Consider the following 21,428-nt stretch of genomic DNA (forward strand, 5'->3'; position numbering starts at 1 on the left):
TTTTGTGTCTGGCGTGGTTGATGGAAAACTTTGTAGATTGTTACGACCAAAATCACTCTGAGAATGATCGCACAAAAGAAACAATCAACTAATGTTCAGGCGGTTTATTAACAGTGATATTGTGGGTACAGACTCGTAATCAGTTTTCACATCAGTACAATAATGATCAATACCACAATTATAAGTCGGTAATGGAATCACTTACATGCATTACAGCCAATTCAATCACATAGTCCTTGAAGTGACCAGATACGATATTCGATGCACAGATGAATGATCCTTGATGCACCGATGACTGATTCCTCCGACGTTAATCCAAAGGCTCAGGTTGCATTAATCCACAGTATAAATCCGGGGTAAAATCCGCGATAGATGTCCACGGTATAATGTTCACAGCGAAACGTGTAGAATCCAAACGTTATGACGACCAAGTCCAGTTCAGTTGATGTGTTGAATGATGATTCACTTTATAATGTCCAGCAAGGAATCCAGCCCGTCACAGCTTTGCCATAATAATGTCCGTTGACATTAAAATATGGAGTCTATCTCCAACGTAGGCAAATTAATTCTCTGCAGGCAAAATGTCTTCCAGGCCATATCTCCACAAACACAATTTGTATAGCAGGTCAGCAGGTAACACAGGACTGACTATAACAAGTCGCTTCAGAGCCAGAAGTGACGTAACTCTCAGAGCAGAGGTGTTGGGTACTCTGCCTACCTCAGAATTTCTCCGGCTTATATACTATCCATTCACCCCTTTCTAGTACATTCTGTAATTTTCTCCAACCTGGGGCCACATACCTGAACATACTAGCAAGTCCAAATTCCAGGAATCCTGGATGACTCACTGCCTAACTATGTGCATAACATCATTGCCAAAATTAACTACCAATCACATTGGGCTACAAGGGCAGTGCCTCACTCAGCCAGCACTTCCTAGAATTTTCTGGAATGGGTTAAATCATTCTAGATTGAGTGAGCTATAATGTATTTCCTGTCACATGCATACATGTACTGTAGCTACATTGTATACCACATAGAAAATTCTCCACTGATCTGGTCAGCCTGTATGTACTATATCTATATCATATAGAATGTTCTCCATTAATCTGGTCACCCTGTGTACATACAATGTACACATTAAAACAACCATGCATACAGCCTTGATACATGTACACAACTACTTGTGTGTACATTTGTGACAAGATGCAGCATGAATCCAATTGACTTACTATCCTTGTGCTTCTTCTGTGCTAAATCAGGGTTTGTGTTTATGGCTAATACTCCTTATTTTCACTTCTCTTGGTGGTTAATTTGTGACAGTCCTGCCGTGAATACTTCACCTGTGCAATACTGTTCATTCTGAGGCCACCATTCAGATTTGAAGAAAAATTTCTCAAGGAAAAGATATATTATGTCGTCTACAAGGTTTTTGCTGCATGGCCCATGTAAAGAAGCGCTGATATTCATGGATATTTTTAGTGTTTTCAAGATTAATTTTAGCTAGGTGCTGCTGCATCTACTTAGCAAGCAATTATGTCATAATAAATTCAGATTTCCTATCTGTCCATTTAGCAGATCAAGCAATCTGCTCCAATTTACACATAAAGCACAGCAAAACTGTGTTTGCAGGTAGGTTCATTCTCTGGCAGTGCACTGACTAAGTAGCCCATCAAGCCTAGAACATTTTCTTTGTTAATTTTGAAGTAAGCTACATTGTTAGATTTTGCTAGAAATTTCGCAATTTTCTGATTTCATGGTAAAATCTTTGTCCATGGATCTCAAGAATTCTACTGACCTGATTAATTGATTCATTGATCAGATGATTGGTTGATTGATTGATTGATTGATTTCTCTTAGGCAGAATAAAGCAACTGAAGTCTTGTTTTCTTTCATTGCTGTTTGTCGTCTGCTCCTACTTTCTTTTCCACCTCTTACTCTTTCTTTCTCTTTTTTGGACAGCACTGAGAACAACTTGACAGAGATTACACCAGGCGTGTCCACCGAGCGGCCTCCGTCTCGTCTGGAGAGGTACCGGGCAGTGGCTGACCTGTCCTCTCTGGCCAATGCCATGGCAAGAAGTCTGGACACACCGAGTGTCCCATGTAAGAACCACATCCAACAGAGTAGACAGTGTCAGGATTGTCTTTAACATTTTTGCTCTGTAAGAAGATATTTGGACTCTGGTGTCAATTTCTTTTGAAATGGACCTGCCACTTAAAATATGTCCAACCATGTGCTAACTTTTAACTAGAAGCCTTCATTATTTTGTGAGCCAGGTTGGGTCAAAGGTCACATCTTTGGCTGAGGAAGGATTGGTATTGACAAAAATGCTAAAATGTCTGTATTCCACACAAGTTTCACCACACTCTATCACCTCTATCCTTTGACCATGACAATATCTTAAGATGAACAGACCACTCATAAGCATGGTAAGATGAATCAGGAGTGGAGCCAACGGCCTTTTTTGCGGCATGAAATTTTCATGAACTGCCACTGGCATTCAATGCATATAGTGTAGACAAGAACTTTCGCGTGCATTTTAATTTCGCGAATCTTTTCGCGAATCTTCGCGCTCGCAAAATTCGAGAAATTAAAATGCACGTGAAAATTCCTCGTTTGTAGGGCCAACTCAAAACTTTTGAAATCTGAAGTAAAGTTTTTCTGGTTCTTCAATCCCCCACCCCCCACTCCACCAGACCAAGACTTGATGGGGATGGGGAGCAGTCTCCTGGGTGGACCTCTTCCTCAGCATCTCCAGGACGTCGTCATCTTTGACGACGAGGAGATGGATGTCGAGGAGAGTCAGACGACGTCGCTGTTGAATGAGATCGCATCAGAGAGGGAGCTCCTGGGTCTCTGGTATGAGGAGGTATGAACACTGCCCTCTATTGTTCACTTCGTAGATTCTGATACAACCTGATGTATCTTTTTCCTTAGCAGCAGGCATATCCACTTCATAACATGATATTTATATTATTTGTTTCAAGCTTTCAAGAAATCTTAGCTGATCTTATAATCTGTGATATGCTCAGCAAGTTGTGAGGCTGCAGTCTAAACAGATTTCCCAAACTACAGTTACCTACTTTATTTTGAAACTAAAGATGTGAAACTATTTGACATTAAGAATGAAGTTTAATGTGCCATGCTTAATGCATTTTTTTATGAATGTAAGATTTGCTGAACCCTTTCTGTGTCAGGGACTTTTGACAGTGTGTACTATGCTATAATGTTTTCTTTGCCAATCAGTACTCAAAGTACACAAAGGGTTAATGTACATGAAATATGCACTGGCATTTGAGTGCTAAGTCTGTGGCCTTTTTGTACTTTCACTTTTAAATTGTGTGCATTAATTCCCATATGCTGCTCTCCAAGCGTTATTGTTATTGTAGATGACTAATTTCCTGGCTTGTTCTTTGTTTGGATAGCTTTCGCATGACTACGAGGGGCCAGGTTCCCAGGTGGTATGTGAGCTGTGTGGGGCTTCCATCACCCATTTCAATCGTCACATGAGACAATACCACCCTGGGTGTGGGCGGAGCTGTGGCCACATGGGTTACCGTAGCAACGGATCCTACGTGGACGGCTGGTTTGGAGGGGCGTGTGGTACGGGGACGCCTTACTACCTGATGTGTAAGGACTGCCGGCAGAAGTACCAGCAGGGCAAGACCCCCCAGCAGTCTCCTATTGCTGTGGATCTTGGGATGGGTGCTGATGTAGGCATGGACGGTAAGATCTTATATTATACTCCAGCAACATTTTCAAACTTTAACTTTAATTATAAGCGCAGAGATAGTGCTGTTATTGGTGATCATTTGCAGAAAGTCAGCCAGGGAAGTTTGGAAAGGTTATTATTGTGCTTAATGTATAACAGCATTTTGTATTACAAGGGTCTGTTTTAAACCTCACATGGTGGATAAGATATAAAATCTGGGTTAAGTCAATTCGAAGGTGCTTTTGGATATTAAGATAAGTTTGATAATCTATTAAACCAATTCTGTCCAACATTTGGCTAAATCATTGGTAATAAGTGTGTATCAGCAAGTAAATATTGTGTATTTTTCAGCAAAAGAAATTGAATTGATATAATTCTTTTCAGCTTTTATTTCTGTATTATATCTGTTTATTATGGGGAGTTAACTGTGGTGGGATTTAGGAGTATCCATATTACATTACCAACTTGAATGTTCTAAACCAATGTAATGTGAATTGAAGAAATATGAATGTCCTTCACTTCTTCCCCACCCCCTCCCAAAGAATATATATAATGGCACATTCTTTGTATGCCAAATACCCTGTGAATCAAAATTTTGATTGGATAGTGGATTGTCGAGCTCGTGCTTCTCCAAATTTTTCAGCTACCAGTAGTGGCCCGCTTCGGCTCCTGCAAATTTTTTTCAAGGCCCTGTTGATCGAATACAAATTTTTCTCATGTCATTTCTGGCCAACATCCCACCTCACCTGGAAGAGCTGTGCCGTCCACTGGTTGAAAAGCACCCACCAATACTATTTCTGTCAAGTCTGCATTTTGAGCACATTCATCAAGACCAAGCATTTCTTAAAAGGCAAATGTTTCTGATATCTGTTTTCCTCCTACCACTCCAGATGATGCAGGTTTCTCAGCCATGGATGAAGAGCTCCTTCTGTCTGGACAGGAGAACTTTGAGCAAGTCATGCACCGGCTGGGGCTGACAGAGACCAGACCCATCCCTGCACCCCTGGACTTCATGGAGCTAGACCCTCTTGGGGCCAGGGCCTGTTCAGACTGCAGAGGGCGTGGTTCTTGCAGTGGTCACCAGAGTGGTGAGTTCTGTCTCTTCCAGGTCACATCATAGTTATTTCACCCCCATTTGGTTCTTGATGTCAGAATTGTATGCGTTGGAGTTGATACCAATGGTCTCCTGTTTGGGCTTTTTAAAATGATAGACTTGTTCCCTGAATATTACATTGTTTGGTTGTGGTGGTAGTGGTGGTGGTGGTTGTTGTTGCTGTTGTTGTTGTGGTTGTGGTTGTTGTTGTTGTTGTTGTTGTTGTTGGTGGTGGTGGTGGTGGTGGTGGTGGTGGTGGTGTTGGTGGTGGTGGTTGTTCTTGTTGTTCCAGTACTGAGAGACAAAAAATTAACCGATGAAAAAGAAAGTTGCCATCAAACTGCTTTCAATAACCTGCAACCATGCTGTGAGAAATCTAAGATTTGTAAAAATTGTGTTGTTTGAAGAAGAAAAGCTGTGCTGACTGTATGCCAGGATATGCTGTTCTGTATTTTATCAGCAATATTTAAGATTGAGTTCAAAACTTTTAATCGCAGAAAATGAAAGTTCAGATGCCTTTAAAGTATTTTGTGCTGCATTTACCATTCAAATGTACAGTGTAGGTTAAACCTTTCTAGGACGAGCTGATTTTACTATAGCACACATGTCCCCATGGACACATGCATGAGTATGCTTGGGACTAGTCTTCAGTGTGTTAAGAAGGGTAAGGGTGTTGGAGTTATGAGTGGGAATGAGAAAAGAATCAAGGATTGTTTCGTCTGAATAGTCCTTGCCTCTTCTTTTCATGACAAGACCTAAATGGAGTGCAGAATGGTGGTCCATCATGCCGGATGTCACTGGGTGAGCAGGTGTCTCTACTGGTGTCAGCCCAGGAGAGGGGCGTAGCACTCCACAAGGTGACCGTAGCCTCCCAGGTGTTACTGGCTCGCTCCATGGTGATGAGGGCGCTATCTCTACTGTCTGTTAGGTGAGATTGGAAATTCAACAGATTTAGATATTGCAGAGCTGCCAAGTCTCCTGATTCTGCAGGAGTCTCCCTGAAAATGTCAAAATCTGTTCATGTCTGAATAAGAGAATATTAAAATTTCCTTGATTTCGGAATTATTATTGCCCATTGAAATGCATGTAGCACACAGATATCTCCCTGATTGCTGTATGGAATCTCCCTGATTTGGATGTGGGAATGTTGGCAGACCTGATATTGACTTACTGCTGTCCCAGTAAACAAACTCAGCAGGCAAGTTTTGGAAGTCATTTGGAAAGAACCATTCATCTCCTACCTGGTAGAAGAGCCTAACATGAAATGTCAATCCCCAAATCATATTTTGGTTTGTGGCATAATTCGACAGAGTTTTCAGAGCTCTTTCATTTGATGTATCCATCATTATTTTTTTTTTTCTATGACCTATCTCAAGGTTGCTAATTTGTGTAAATTAAAGGGACTGTACAGTACTGGTTGAGGTGGGGATTCATGTTTTGAACGTTCCTATAATGAGAAACCCCTTATGAAATATGAAAGAGCATGTAATTTTACGAAGGATTCAACGTTTATTTGATGAAAATTGGTTTTCAAATGGCCGAGATATCAAAAAAAGTGATAATAATAAAAGACTACAGGCCATGCCTTTTATTAGGATCTCTTTGTTTCACCTTGTTTTTGGATATCTCAGCCATTTCAAAACCGATTTTCATCAAATAAACTTTTGATACCCCTTAGAATTGCATGCTCTTTGACATTTCATAGAGTGGTTTCTGAATTTCTCGCAAAACGTTAAAAGCTAAATACTCACCTCAACCAGAACTGTACACACCCTTTAAGTTATGCCATGGGAATATGACATCTTACTATGTAAGAATTATTGAACTTTTTTGAAACTTTGTCAAATTACCTAATCTATACCCATCGTTAAGAGTACAGGTAGTATACCACTGATGTGAGCATATAGTGTGTTTCCACTCTTATTGGGGAAACACTTAGATTGATATTAGAAATGCTGTGCAGTTTACCTAGATAATATAAGTTTTGAATTTTGAAGCTGTCATGAGTAAACAGTGAGTGTCCCTTCTTGAGTTTTATTGTGAGAAACAACAATAATTTAATTTTCAGGCAAAAGCCTGAATTCAGACCCTGGTAGTATCAAAGTTCTGGCCCATTTGCGTACAAAGTAGCTTCATGTAGATGTATTTCAAGCTCTCTCTTTCAGTCTAACTGGCATCCCTGAATAAGTTCATTTTCTTTTCAGCACTTAGTAATGCTACATTCTTTAGTGCTTCCACTTTGTTCTCTTGTCACATGTTATAGATGTTGAATCTTTTCTGAAAGGTGATTTTTTAAATGGATATGATAATAGAGTTGAGAATTGAGCTCCAAAAAGTTTGCATGTGACCTGTACAGAAGCTGACTATTTCCTGACTCTTCTCTCCTCCAGTGGGTCAGCATGTGACCTGTCTGAGGGACTCGAGAGACTTGGGTTAGCCGACATCCGACTCGTCGTCCGTCTCATGTGCCTGGCTGCTGCCGGGCGCGCAGACTTCACCACCATGTCCACCTCCTACCCCGATGTGGGCTCAACACTGACACAGTACTATGCTGGACCATCTGGGTCATCGACCTCCTCATCGTCATCCTTCTCGCCCGACATCACCACCACACAGAGCTCGCCGACGTCCAGTCTCTCGTACCTGAGCTCTGCCATTGGTGCCCTGGTGGCCAGTAACCCCAGCGCTGCCAAACTACTGGTGCAGCTCTGCACTAAGGTAGGTAGAACTCTTTGAGATCCAAGATGAGTTTTCTATGCAGTGTTTGAACTGCTTGAGTTTGCAGTGAATTATTATGCCTACACATCCTTGTTTTCTTTTTCTAAAAAGATTTGTCTTATCAGTGTAGAGATAGAGCTATATTATAATAATAATAGTAGTGGTAGTACTAGCAGTAGCAGCAGTAGTAGCAGCAGCAGTAGTAGTAGTAGGAGCAGCAGTAGTCGCAGCAGTAGTAGTAGTAGTAGTAGTAGTAGTAAATGTAGTAGTAATAGTAGTAGTAGTAGAAGCAGTAGTAGTAGTAGTAAGTAGTAGTAGCAGCAGCAGCAGTAGCATTAGTAACAATGATATTGCCTCCGCCAATGAAGGAAGTTATATTTTCATTGGTGTTTGTTTGTTTGTTTGTCTTTGTGCAAAATGACTCAAAAAGTTGGGAACAGATTTGGATGAAACTTGCAGGAAAGACTCATAATGAGACAAAGAACAGATGATTAAATTTTTGTAGCAATCCAGGAATTTTTATAAATTTTCAACAGATCTTTTATCTTTTGGCATATAGGGTCAATGAACTTGGGATTTCAAGCTGTGTGTACAATGTGCATTCGAGGTTTGCATACGCACACTAAATTATGTGTTCTACTCAAGGTGGCGCCGCACAGCAGGAATTGTTAAGCTGTTGACATTTAAAGCAAAAGGCTTCTATATTGGGAAATTGGGCAATTTTCAGCGTGCAATGAGCTGCTTGGCAGAGGTCTGCACTTTCCAAGTACTTTTCTAGTTGATGATGGCTACTTGTAAAGAGCACAGGTCGGCCTTTTGAAGCTCTTGATGTTTAAGACTGGAAGTCTCTGTGTCAAGCCAACATTCTCCTGACTGTCTTCCACAGGATTTGTTGTCCGCTGCGTGTGGTCTCAACATTGCTGCCATAGACACGAGAGGAAGCCTTGGAATGGACGATCCCTCCAGCTCCGACCAGAGAGCTCTGTCCTCCCCAAGCTTTGCCGTCACCAAGGCCTTAGTGGCCCTCTTAGCTAAGAGCTCTCCAACCACCTCCAAGTCACAACCTGCTGGTGAAGTCAAAGGTTTGATGATCATTGGTTTTATTCCTCCAGTTAGGATCAAAGTGACACAGTGAATTGTGGGGCTTCAATGTACAGAGAATTGCGTTTTCAGTATCATTTACCCATTTGCTTCTTTATGTAGACAAACGGATATTAGTTGTATGTCCTGATAGTCATGATGTACGTGACTTTGAATTTGTAGTTGGAGGAACTATTCAGTTGCTTGTTTTTCTCTTTTGTAGAGGCCATTTTTGTATATTGAGGTGCTGAAAACTTCTCCCCAATCACAATGCTATGAGAATAGTAGTAATGTAATGTACAACGCTTTAGTACCTTACTAACACCACTCTATGCCTTCACACAATGTACTAAAATTATTATAATATCTGTCATGTACAATGTATGTTCCTTAAATGAGAGTTGTGTGTTTTAGACTGGCTGTTTGAAAGACAAGTGCTCACGCGTTTGAGGTTTTTGTTTTTGTTTTTTTTTTATTATTAAGGTTTGTTTCTCTCCCCCCCCCCCCTCCATACTTCTTGCATCCTTGTGATTCAGATGCCAAGCCCAAAGCAAACCCGCTCCTCCTAGCCAATGCCCTAGCAGCCTGTTGCCTGTCCAGCCGGCTAGCCAGTCCACATCGCCAGTGGGCAGCGCAGCAGTTGGTCAAGGCGTTGGCGGGGAAGGTGCGGGAGGAGACGGGGTCCAGGGGCCCCCAGTCCCTGCCCATGGTGGCCGACACCCAGGCAGAGCTACCCCCTTGCCCCCAGGAGAAGGTGGAGTCCCACACTGCACCCCTGACAGCCAGCAGGTGGAATGCAAAGAAGGGACTGCTGGCTACCTGGTGAGTGCCCCTCCCTTTCCCCCTCAGGATCCTTTACAGTCGACCCTTTACCCATTCTGTGCCCCATCTTTCATTCATTCAGATATAAATGATGCATTAAGTGTTCAAACTCTTACATAAATCTTGCAAGTGTTCAACAATGTACCTCTGAAAAAAAGCAATATATGGTGCAGATTACTTTGTGCTGTTTCCACATTGTAGTCTTACCCAAAGTACTAGATGTTAATCATATTTATGAAGCTGTATGACCATGAGTCACTCACAATGATGCATACAAGACATTGTTCAAGAGAAGTTTTTTCAGTTAGTATGGTGGTATTTCACTAGCTTTCATTTTCTAGACTTATTAGTGGCATATCAGCGGTAAGCAGGAGAACTGTGTTTACAAAACCCTTTCCCAATTTTAAAAATGTCAAAGAGCCCTTGTCCTATGTGAGATACAATGATTTTTTTCTTTTTAATCAAATGATTCCTGCAAAAAAAAAAAAAGCTTGTGACAATGAACAAATTAATGTCTGCTGCAATAAGTTCTTGTTTGTAAGATCTCAGTTGCAAAAGCTGTTCATATCCCAACTCTTGTCACATCCTAAAGGACTTAACAAAACTGCCGATTTCCTCTCCAGTGGGCGTGATGGGCGAGTGAGGACATGGAGTCTCAGCCCCGCCTCCCACCCTCTCTCCCAACAAATATGCACCTTCTCGGCCACCGAGGACCAGATTGCCATCCTGAAGGGGCGCTATCCCGACGGCCTCCCTCTGGCCAACTTCTGCTGGACTCCCAGTGGACGCATGATGGCTGGATCGGTGGACAACCTGGTCAATATTTGGTTTGCAACAGGTGAATTGTAGAGCGTGGACGTCAGATGAAATCAGTGTTTTCAAGAACAATCTGTGAATCATTTTATTTGACCAAGATTTTTCTTTTGTTTTCTTTTCTTCTGTTTGGTCTTGTTTTAAGGGATGGTTAGGGAATTAGGGGTTGAAACTGCAATGTCTTGAAATTTAACTGTTGTTTCTGTATGGATATCAGATATTACCCTTTTGACATGAATTCAGTCAGTCTTTCAGACCTGTCTTGCTCTCACTCTTATATCCATTTACAATTCACATCAATCCACACCCTAGATAACTGCCCGTACAACACCATGACCGTTGCTGTTAAGAGGTTTATAAATTTAGGGCAGAATTCTTTGATATTAACCCACTGAGGACGGTTTGGTTTTGCCACAACACACATTTCCCATAGACACCTGCCCGAGTATACTCAGGACTCGTCCTCAACAGGTTGAATGCAATTGCCTCTGAACATCAAGTCGAGGATGATTTATTGTTCCCTTTATCAAGACGTGCCTCTCTCTGTGATACATGTTCCACTTTGATGCCTTGCTTGCAGGTGGGCGTGGTCATCTGGACATCCAACCCCAGCTGGTGACAGCCCTCACCTGGCCCCTCCACAAGGGGTTACTGGAGGGGAGGGCAGGGACCACCACCGACATGCTGGTGGTGGGGCGCGTGGATGGCTCCCTGGGGCTGGTGGAGATCCTGGATCATACCACCTTCCACCGACTGGAGCTGGAGCAGTGCTACCGGCAGGGAGGTGAGGGGTTATGTAACTGGTGGCAGGCTCACTCTGTGTGTATATATCAGTACAGAATCTATTACACCTCATGTCATCATCATGTTCTTTTTCTTTGTCCTCTTCTTCTTCTTCTACTACTTCAGAATCTGCTTCAGCAATTCTCTTCCTCTTCTTGTCTTCAACTTCATCTTCTTCATCTTCACATTCCGTTTCGCTGTTGTTTTGTGCGTCGTCGTCTTTATCTTTCTCACACTCTATTGAGGATGGATGTAGCCAAATGTATGAGTAAGCTTGATGGTAACTACAAGGTTGTCATGTCTAATATACTCAGTGAATAAAAACTGAAGTTACAAAAGTTTGTTCACAGCTTTGTGTCAACACCAAGAATTATGTTACTGTGGTGAAAGAATAGTCCAGATTCATGAAATTCTTCTGTGGAGTTGTTCTTTTGTCATGACTACTACTATAGCACTGATCAATTTTGTGCTTATTTATGTCAATGTAGGGCAATTTGTCATCAGTTGCAAGGAAGAATAGTCATATTAAAGTCCTGTTAAGTAACTTGGGGAAAAAACACCAAATAACAATTTGTAATTGTCCGTGCCAAGTTCCTTGGCAACAGGTCCCATTCATTGAACCACATGTTATCTTCCACAGTTGCTGTGACTTGCCTGGCTTGGTATGACGAGGATCACCGTTTTGCTGTTGGCTACTCAGACGGCCAGCTGGCATTCTGCAGCCGGGACTCGTTTGACCCAGAACCGACCTTTGTCCTGGAGGCTCATGAGGTAAGACGACGGCAACAGACCTCATCAGATTTTGTTACTAATGCTTACAAAAAGAGTTATGTTTGTTGTTTGTTTGTTTTTTTGTTTGTTTTTTTGTTTTGTTTTTTTTTTGGGGGGGGGGGTCTTCTTTTGATGCCATCTAGCCAAGTACGCTGTACATGTAAGTTTGTTTTGGGTTATGTGGTGTTAGTATTTCTCGAAGTCCAATTTCCTTACCTAGGTATCATTATGGAACTGGTTTTGAAAACATTATCTATGTTTGGCTTCCTCTTCATTTCACTACCACTTAACGAGCTGCCTTATGGCATGTAATTGGTATGACAGAAAAGAAAAAGCTGCCTTTCCAACACAAAGCCATTGCATATGATGGAACATACTGGAATCTTGACCCCAGCAAACTTCCAGCCTTTATGAATGTGAGACAGTGAAAAGAATAGATTTGATTAAACACACACTCTCCCCCACCCCTAAAAAAAAAGATAATAATAATAATAATGATAATAATTTCTGTCTGTTTAGGATTAGGAAAAGATGAAGTGATGTATTTTAGAAGTAGAGAGCTGGCTATCAAACTCCATGTTGTCCTGTCTCTCCTACAGAACCAAGTCCTGTGTGTAGAGTGGAACCCCACCGGTCATCTCCTGGCCAGCTGTGCAGCAGGTGACCCAGTCAGAATCTGGCTTCAGACTGGTAAACAGCCCAGCTGCCTCTATGAGCTCCACCTCCCATCCTGCCCTCTTGTCTCCACTCTACACTGGTGTTCCCTCAACCCACAGCTCAGCAAACCTTGTTTCCTACTGGCCATGTGAGTCAACAGCAATGTTTGTTCTTAGATGGAGGCTTGCCTGACATATTTGTTGAGAAATAACAGTATTAGATTAATGATTCTTGCATCAAATTATGTTTATTGCAACTGATTGACAAATTTCCCTGCATTGATGTCAGATATAAACACTGATTATTCAGTGTTTTAGTTGTAGCCATGATAACATACCAATTATTCAGCATTTTAGTAGTAGCCATGATAAAACTCACAGGCATACATACTCGGGCTAGACTCAAACCAATGACCTCCTGATTTGTAGACAGGCATCATATCCACTGGTAGGGCAATTTGTCAATCAGTTGCAACAATATGAAACATTTACTCTTGATGTCTGGTAAAGCATGTAGGACTTCAGTCACATGTGCATTCAATTACAGGTGGATAATTACATAGTAGAAATTACTAACATGGGGAACTCAGTGGTACAGTGGGACATTCTTCGTTTTCATGTCAGTGTGAATATGCAACCTAAAATCTGAAATAAGGAGATCATTGTACCAAAAAGATGCTACTTAGAGGAAATAAAACATGTTGTGTAATATGTTTGTTGATTCCTTTCTTCCAGTGGCTGTGTGGCCGGTAGCCTCCACACCTGGCTTGTCCCCTACCAGAACCGAATGGAGGTGTCTCCGCCCATTGGTAGCAGACCAAGACAGTTCTTAGAACCCCTCACTTCGACCACCACGCCCCTTCAGGTTGGTTCCCTGCCTCTCATCTCATTATTTCATTCTCTGCGGAGAAGACTCAAAACTGTTTGATGCATTCTTCACAATGTTGAGTCTTTCTGTTTCAGGGACGTCGTACATTGTGTACAATGCTATGGGATTTTCTAAGCCAATCAGTACTCAAAACACACAAAGGGTTTTGTAGATTCAAAACATACGGTCCTGTTCAAGTAGGATTTGATTAGTCACCATTCATTTGAATACCATGATCTGTGAAATGCTAACCTAACATGATAATTAATGTGATCTTTTTGTCATGTACAAAAGCTCTGTTGTACTGTTGTGATCATCCTTTCGAAGATATTTTTTTTCAAATTTTATTGAAGAGTAAAAAATTATCCACTCACAATATTACTTGGTAAACATAATATGTTTACTAGATTCTGACATGGATTCATTATGGTAAATAGTCCTCAAAGTTTCAGTTTACCTGTATGATCAGTGAGCGAGTAGTTGACTTTGTTTCTAGAGTCTGCTTGCACTTTAAACATCTGTTGCCAAATGAACATTTGAGTTATTATATTCTAGGGAGCATAATTTGTGTTTAGCCAGCATTAAAATATATATTACTGACTGATCAAGATTGCGTGAGCAGCAGGCCAGTGGTGAAACACTAATGTATAGTTATGCCACCAATAATGTTCTTTCCTCATCCAGGACCAACCAGCCATACCAAAAGAAAAGCCAAGAGAGCTGCTTGTGGTCAAAGGTCATACAGGGGTCATCACACACTTGACCTTTAGCTCTGATGGTCTCTTCTTGGCGTCTGGGTGTTCTGAAGGACTGGTGAACATATGGGCCTTGCATGTAAGTTTTGAAATATCGTAACTTACCACTGACAGTTCTCCCGCTTATTAAAACGAAATTTAATTGACGACATAACTAACTTTGTACTTTGTTTCTACCAGTGCAAGTATCCTTAAATATTTTTACCAGTAAGGACATAACAATCAAACTGGAGTCACAAGATTTGGGTAGATGTCTGCCTTGTGGCCATGAAATGTTCCAAGTCTGAAAATCCATGTTTGTCTTTGAACCCTCAACGCAAGTCACCCTTATGTCTTGTTATATGTGACCAAATCTCTTTTCGTAGTTACATGAGATATTTATGATTTTATTGCTCAACATGTATTCTGCTTCATATTGGTCTACAAATCAACTGCACTATCTCTATGGCAGTCACTTTGTTCAAAATGTTACTCAAAGTATAAAGTCCCGTTTACAGCTAATGTGATTAGCCACCGTTCATTTAATTGCCATGTACTGTGAAATTTGAACTAAAAATTTATGATCTTAGTATGAAAATGTGATGCTGTATTCTCAAAGCGTTGGTTTGAATTCCTCTTTGTCCTGCAGGAAGGGGTTGTCCTGAAGACCTTCCGTGGGACTGGACCGGTCCAAGACCTCAGCTGGACGTCGGGGCCCTGCTTGGCCTTTTGTTTCTCCAAGTCTTCCTGGCTGACGGTGGCCACCTGCTCAGAGGACTGGTACCTCAAGCACCGGGTCTTTGCCGCCTGTCGCATGGCGCTGGTCTCCCAGGGCATTGTGGGATTGCACCAGGCTCCCTTCCTGCGGGCCTTTCTAGACAGACTTCCCATGATCCTCCAGACACAGTACATGGCTGAGAAGGTGAGTCGGACGTCCAGTTTAAGACTGAGTTGTGGTATAAATCACATGAAATGAAACGATATGAAATGTATTCATTCATATTCGCTCCTCCTCTTCTGCCAGACCCCTCTGTTCATCCTCCTCACTCCAATTATTTCATGGCCCACTTGCAAAAACCTGTTATGGTGACCGAGCCTTCTCTTCCATTGTCCCCACCCTTAGGAATAAACTCCCTCTTTATATTCAGAATGCCTCATCTGTTGAATCATTTAAAATTCTTCTCAAAACTCACCTTTTTAATCAGTTGTAATTTTTTTTTTTTCCTGGAGGCGCACACAGTCAGTTATTAATTATTGTATCACAGTATCATATGTATTTTTTTTTTTCTTCTTCTTCTTTTGTTACTGTTAATATGCTGGTTTGTTAATGTTATTGTGTTTTCTAGTCTTTTTGTATGAATAGCACCAGTGCGCTTAGAAACGCCAGTATGAAGCGCCATATAAATCCAATTATTATTATCATTATTATTATTATTATTATTATTATTATTATTATTATTATTATTATTATTATTATTATTATTATTATTATTATTATTATTATTGTTATTATTATTATTATTATTATTATTATTATTATTATTATTATTATTATTATTATTATTATTATTGTTATTATTATTATTATTATTATTATTATTATTATTATCATATTCCACATTGCAAACAAGTAAACATAGAACATATCATGACATTTTTGCATGTACTGTAAAGCAAGATATTTTGACAGCATGAAATTTTCAAGAATTGCCACTGGCATTCAATGCATAAAATAGTGTAGACAAGAACTTTCATATGTATTTAAATTTCACAAATCTTTTGCATAACAAGAAGTGAATTTTCTATAAAGTTTAGAGGATTTGAAAGAATGACCAACTAAAACTGTTACCTAAGTAGATTTTAGCGATTATTGATATTCTATTTTATATGTATGAAATGATATTTTGAATTTAGATATGATTCTTTGATAAGATATTCATGACAATGAGTGATGTGTGTCAGAGACCATAATCTGTGGTGAAGTTAATCTCTACCTTTCCTCTCTGCAATCCAGGGCCATGTTTTGAGGGGAGACCAACTGGTCCACAGCAGCTTCCTGCAGTGCTTGGCTGCCCTGGCCCTGGCCCTGAACCTTGGTCCAGCCCTGTACCTCCGGCCCAAGCCCCTCCAGCACACCCACTGCCGAGAGGACTCTGCCCCGGTCCTACTAGAATGGAACTGGCTCTCTGCCTTCTGTACGGCCATGAAGTCTGCCACAGCTTTGGTCCAGCGGGAGGCCATGCCCCCCGAGTTTGTCGTCCCGGACGTGGAGGGGCTGGACATTGGCAGCGAGAGCCTTAGGCCAGTGTCCAGCCAGGAGTGGACGCTGACCATGGATAAGCAGATTATGGCCTGGGCAACACAGAAGCCAGAGGTTAGACAAATTGATTTGAAAAGCCAATAAATGTAGGGGACATGACGTAGATGAGATTATGAGAAGTCAGTGTCGCATGTCTCAGATTTTCTTCACATGAATTGAAGGTACATCAGTCATTGTACTTGAATGTAAAACCATTTCTAAAGTTATATCTCTTTTCATGCTCCTACTAACGTGTCTGCTACCAGTGGCTCAGTTGATGCCAGAGTAGTACTCCTGTAGGAACAAGACAGTAGTGTAGACCTGTGAAGTCTGTTGTCTAGAAAGCTCATTTGATATGTCATGGTCAACAGTGTAAAGATTTGAAATTTGTACACTGCTTTTACTTGCTTAATGTCCAACTATTCCATCTGATGTCAAATTTTGATCTGATTTTTCTTCGCCAGGACTGGCAGCTAGGTGGTCGCTGTGAGGTGTATGTCTGGGGGAGTGGAAGACATGGTCAGCTGGCTGAGGCTGGGAGAGGGACGACCACACCCAACCTCGTCACTTCTTTCTCCTCTGCACAACAGGTCAGAAGGCCAAATTAGTGTTGCACTCAGTCCTTCAAGATAATGGAAGAGTCATTTTATTTATGTATTTTGTAATTTCTGAAAGAGGCTTATTCAAATTCATGAAAATTCATGAAAAATATTTACGTCGATGTAGGGCAATTTGTCAATCAGTTGCAATGAAAGAGGCTTGTTTCAAAACAAGTAAAGAGTAGATGTTTGTAAAGTTTTGTTGACGTTAATATCCATATTGTGCATCATTTTTACAAAAAAGGGTAAAACAAATATGTAGATTTACGGTGTAGGTTGATGACCACACTAAGTTGTTTTGAAGGTATAGATCTAACCCCTTTAATCTCTAGACTGTCAAGAGTGTGTGAATATTCTGAAGTGGTTTTTTTTCTGCAAAACATGTCACATTGCATGAAACAAATCTTTGCTTGATTAGTAATTCTGGTCATGTTTACTTGCAGAAAACAACTTTGTCTGTATACAACATGTCAGTCTTGTTAATAAGAACATATGTGTGTGTGGCTTGCTCCTTGTAGGTGATTTTAGGCCAGAACTGCACGTTTGTCATCCACTCCAATGGAACTGTGTCTGCCTGTGGGGAGGGCAGTTATGGCCGCCTTGGTCAGGGTAACTCAGATGATCTGCACACACTCACTGTTGTCTCCGCTCTTCAAGGTATGTCAAGAAATTTTGATTCCATCTTTCCAGAGAGCTACCATAGTATGTTTATTTTGTGTAACAGCATGTCAATATATTTGGAAGTTATATGACATACATGTAAGATAGCTTTGTATGTGGGGCCAAGATACAGCATTTGACTTTACACACAGAACTGAATTGATCAGTAGCTACCATAGTATGTTTATTTTGTGTAACAGCATGTCAATATATTTGGAAGTTATATGACATACATGTAAGATAGCTTTGTATGTGGGGCCAAGATACAGTATTTGACTTTACACACAGAACTGAATTGATCAGTAGGGTTTCTTGCTCAAAATATTACTCTTACCTCATCTTTCTTTCACAGGTCATGACACAATTCACATATGGTAGTAAAACAGATTCAGATTTCAGCATAACAAAAGTATATATGCAGTATGATCTGAGGATGTTTTGCATCATGAAGTGGGTTAGTAGAAGAGCAATGATTTTGGCTCATAAAACAGAGTCTGAAGATGATGCTAGTATTTCAAGGGTGTGTGCTTGTGACATATCAAATGTTGAAAGGTGCTCTTAAGTGTACTATTTTTGTATTCACCAGTTCTTTGAGAAACTGCCACATTCATCTCTGTAAGCCTTCCTCCTGTGCGTTTATCTGTGCAAAACAGTGAATACTACAAATCTCATCTGTTATCCTCCCTCCTGTTCCTTTTTAACACTGCAACCATTGTTTACTCTGCCCAGAATAATTCATTGTGGTCTTACTGAAATGATACACATTTATCTCTAGGTTTTGTAGTGACACAGCTGGTGACGTCCTGTGGGTCAGACGGTCACTCCATGGCACTGACCGAGAGTGGGGAAGTGTTCAGCTGGGGTGACGGTGATTATGGCAAGCTGGGCCATGGTAACAGTGATCGTCAGAGACGTCCGAGGCAGATAGAGGCACTACAGGGGGAGGAGATTAGTCAGGTAAGACTTGTCCTATCACAGCATCCCTCTCCCCCCCCCCCTTTCTTGTTCTATTTATTCCTTTAAATCTGGTATAATCTCAATGTCAGGTACATGGAAATCTTGTGAAACTCAACTATGGAATGAGCTGCCACCAAACATCCATGCAGCACTGTCGCTATAAAGCCCTTCAAGAATACTTGAGACATGTTAATGAGATTTTAGTTTCCTCAGTGTACTTAAATAGTGAAGTCCTGTGCTACACCTGTAAATATGCAGGGATGAAAATGATGGTGATGATGATAACGTTGGTGATGAATATGGTGATGATGATGACAATGATGATTTAATGATGGGGAAGATGATGATGATGATGATAGTGATGATGTTGAGACAGGTCAATTGTCATCATCTCTGTCATTTTTTTATCATCACTATCACATCATCATCATTGTCATCAAATCCATCAGTATCATCATTTTTATAATTATCATTCATATCAGTATTAAAGTGGATATTTTCATGCGACTAATTTTTTGTGCTCAGCCGAGTAAGAAGAGTTTTGCATGTTTTTAATTCTGCGGAATCAAGACATCAACTATTGCAACATATGGCAAGCAAAAATTTTTGTGTGCTTTTATTTTAATGCTAGTTTCTTTTTGTACGAAATAAGTGAAAATTTCAACACCGCTAAAATGTCCTCTTTTGCAGTATCACCATCATCATCATTATTAACAGTACCATCAGTATCATCACTCATCATCATTCACATTATCTTCATCATCATCATCCCCATCATCATAATCATTTATCTCTTTCTCATTTCCCTCCTTCCAAGATGGCCTGTGGCTTCAAACATTCAGCTGTGGTAACATCTGATGGCAAGCTGTTCACGTTTGGCAACGGGGACTATGGCAGACTAGGTCATGGAAACACCTCCAACAAGAAGACTCCAGAGCCGGTAGTAGCCCTGGGCCAGTCAGTGGGGCAGGTAAATACCCAGTTTAATTGCCCATTATTTCATCCAGCAGATAGTGTCATGATATTGATATTGTAATGGTCATACTGTTTTAAACAAAATTGAAAACAAACAGCCCCCCCCCCCCAAAAAAAAGAAGAAAAATAATGATAATAATGATAATAATAATAATGATAATAATTATGATAGTAATGATAATAACAAAAAATTATAGTGTGATGTTGATTAATGACTTCCATGCCAGTAGCATAGAGAAAAATAAGAGTTTCAGATTCTGCAGTTTGGTAGAATTAGATTTTATGAAACAATCAGAATAATAAGATAACTTAATTTTCTTAAACTTTAAGTAGATATTTAGTGTAAAAGATGATTGATTGTATTGATGTCAGATTGTGTTAATCAGAGAGCTCTTGATAAAGTTACTGCTGAGAAAGGTTTGTATAATGACACTAAATAGCACTTTTAAGGTGCTGGACATTGAGAGAAGTAGATATTGCCAATGAGGTAGACCTGTCTTGTATCCACAAAATGATGTAAATGTTGTTCTGGACAGGTTTCCTGCGGTATGAACCACACCCTGTGTGTCTCAGCCGATGGTAACACAGTCTGGGCCTTTGGTGATGGGGACTATGGGAAGCTGGGACTGGGCAACTCAACGGCCAAGTCTTTCCCTCAGGTATATTACACCTTGCATCCTTTGTGCAGTAGTGGAAAGTTGGTGAATAGTGCATCATCTTCAGATCATATCCCTGCCTAGTTTCTGTCACAAGGAATTAAAGCAACAGGGTGGAAATATTGTCCCTCAGAAACACTGAGTGTGAAACAAAAGTGAAGGATTTCTGATCATTTTTGTAAGGGTAGCAGAATCTGCAGGAAACATCCTCCCTGTGGATCTAAGCACATAAAAAATTCTTAATCTGTCGATGAAAAGTGAATCAACATGGTAACTTAATTTAATCCATGCTGGTAGTGCCCCTGACAAATGCATGTCTATTGTTGTTGAATTAACGTGAACTATTTTCAGGGCAACAGAGTAGTGAAAGCACAAGATTAAAGCCCAAACTTTCAGACTTTTGTATGAGAAGACCCTGTGAAGATAGGGGTAAAAGGACATGTATGTTTGCTAGCTATTCTATTAGTGTGCTAATCTGAACTGCAAACTTTCAGTTTATCTGTAGAAAGATGATCAAGGCAGAAGTAGACTATTTTTTTTTTTCTATCATTGATTAACTTATATTTGAAAGCAATGAATGCCGAAGGTGACCTGTGATATTTTGCTTACTCCTGTTTTCTGTCAGCGGGTAGACACCTTGTGTAATGTTGGTATCAGGAAAGTTTGCTGTGGAACTCAGTTCTCTGTTGCACTCACCAAGGATGGAAGAGTCTTTACCTTCGGACAAGGTTTGTACCACGCTTTTTCTCCTTTACCTCACTCATCTCACAAGTTCTGAGGTTCTTCCGCACCCATCAAGCAATTAGACGGTGGAAATTGTCATATTACACATCCTAAATGTTTATTGTGCTTGTGAGAGATGTGAGCATGGCTGTGTAGTATGGATCGATTTCCATGCAATAAATGATTGATACTCTGTAGGTGAGATGTCAGATATTGTTCATAATTTTGACACTGTCTGCATCTTTCCCTATTTTTCCAATTATCAACGCAAAATTTGTATTGTTTTACATATCATCGTTGTCATGATAGTTCAGAAATGAACACCCCCCCAAAATTTGTTATCAATTTAGCAAATATTTGAATATGTTTCTTTCTTTATGTATCTTGTCATATAATGCAGGACTGTCATCATTATAAGATCATCCTGTTCAGCATTCCTCATTTGCTGAGATATGTTACATCAAGCATAGCAAAGAGTCACACTATCAACATATCTGTGTCATATC

At 40.5% G+C, this 21,428-nt stretch overlaps 1 protein-coding gene across 1 annotated transcript in view; it reads left to right on the forward strand.

Moving 5' to 3' along the window:
* The window catches only part of LOC140230553 (probable E3 ubiquitin-protein ligase HERC1), a 72,075-nt gene that overhangs the window by 43,074 nt on the left and 7,573 nt on the right, over positions 1–21,428 (forward strand). The window contains exons 44-67 of the mRNA XM_072310698.1: positions 692–698; positions 1,985–2,105; positions 2,700–2,872; positions 3,429–3,729; positions 4,606–4,800; positions 5,562–5,736; positions 7,199–7,390; positions 7,442–7,526; positions 8,413–8,608; positions 9,143–9,428; positions 10,052–10,266; positions 10,822–11,025; positions 11,665–11,795; positions 12,395–12,600; positions 13,187–13,316; positions 14,004–14,153; positions 14,703–14,975; positions 16,068–16,427; positions 16,817–16,942; positions 17,470–17,608; positions 18,387–18,568; positions 19,386–19,538; positions 20,080–20,202; positions 20,825–20,927. Of these exons, the coding sequence (XP_072166799.1) occupies positions 692–698; positions 1,985–2,105; positions 2,700–2,872; positions 3,429–3,729; positions 4,606–4,800; positions 5,562–5,736; positions 7,199–7,390; positions 7,442–7,526; positions 8,413–8,608; positions 9,143–9,428; positions 10,052–10,266; positions 10,822–11,025; positions 11,665–11,795; positions 12,395–12,600; positions 13,187–13,316; positions 14,004–14,153; positions 14,703–14,975; positions 16,068–16,427; positions 16,817–16,942; positions 17,470–17,608; positions 18,387–18,568; positions 19,386–19,538; positions 20,080–20,202; positions 20,825–20,927 (4,226 nt within the window). The remainder of the gene's footprint in view (positions 1–691; positions 699–1,984; positions 2,106–2,699; positions 2,873–3,428; positions 3,730–4,605; positions 4,801–5,561; positions 5,737–7,198; positions 7,391–7,441; positions 7,527–8,412; positions 8,609–9,142; positions 9,429–10,051; positions 10,267–10,821; positions 11,026–11,664; positions 11,796–12,394; positions 12,601–13,186; positions 13,317–14,003; positions 14,154–14,702; positions 14,976–16,067; positions 16,428–16,816; positions 16,943–17,469; positions 17,609–18,386; positions 18,569–19,385; positions 19,539–20,079; positions 20,203–20,824; positions 20,928–21,428) is intronic.

This window comes from Diadema setosum, chromosome 7 (assembly GCF_964275005.1).
Source record: "Diadema setosum chromosome 7, eeDiaSeto1, whole genome shotgun sequence".
Classification (NCBI taxonomy): Eukaryota; Metazoa; Echinodermata; class Echinoidea; order Diadematoida; family Diadematidae; genus Diadema; species Diadema setosum.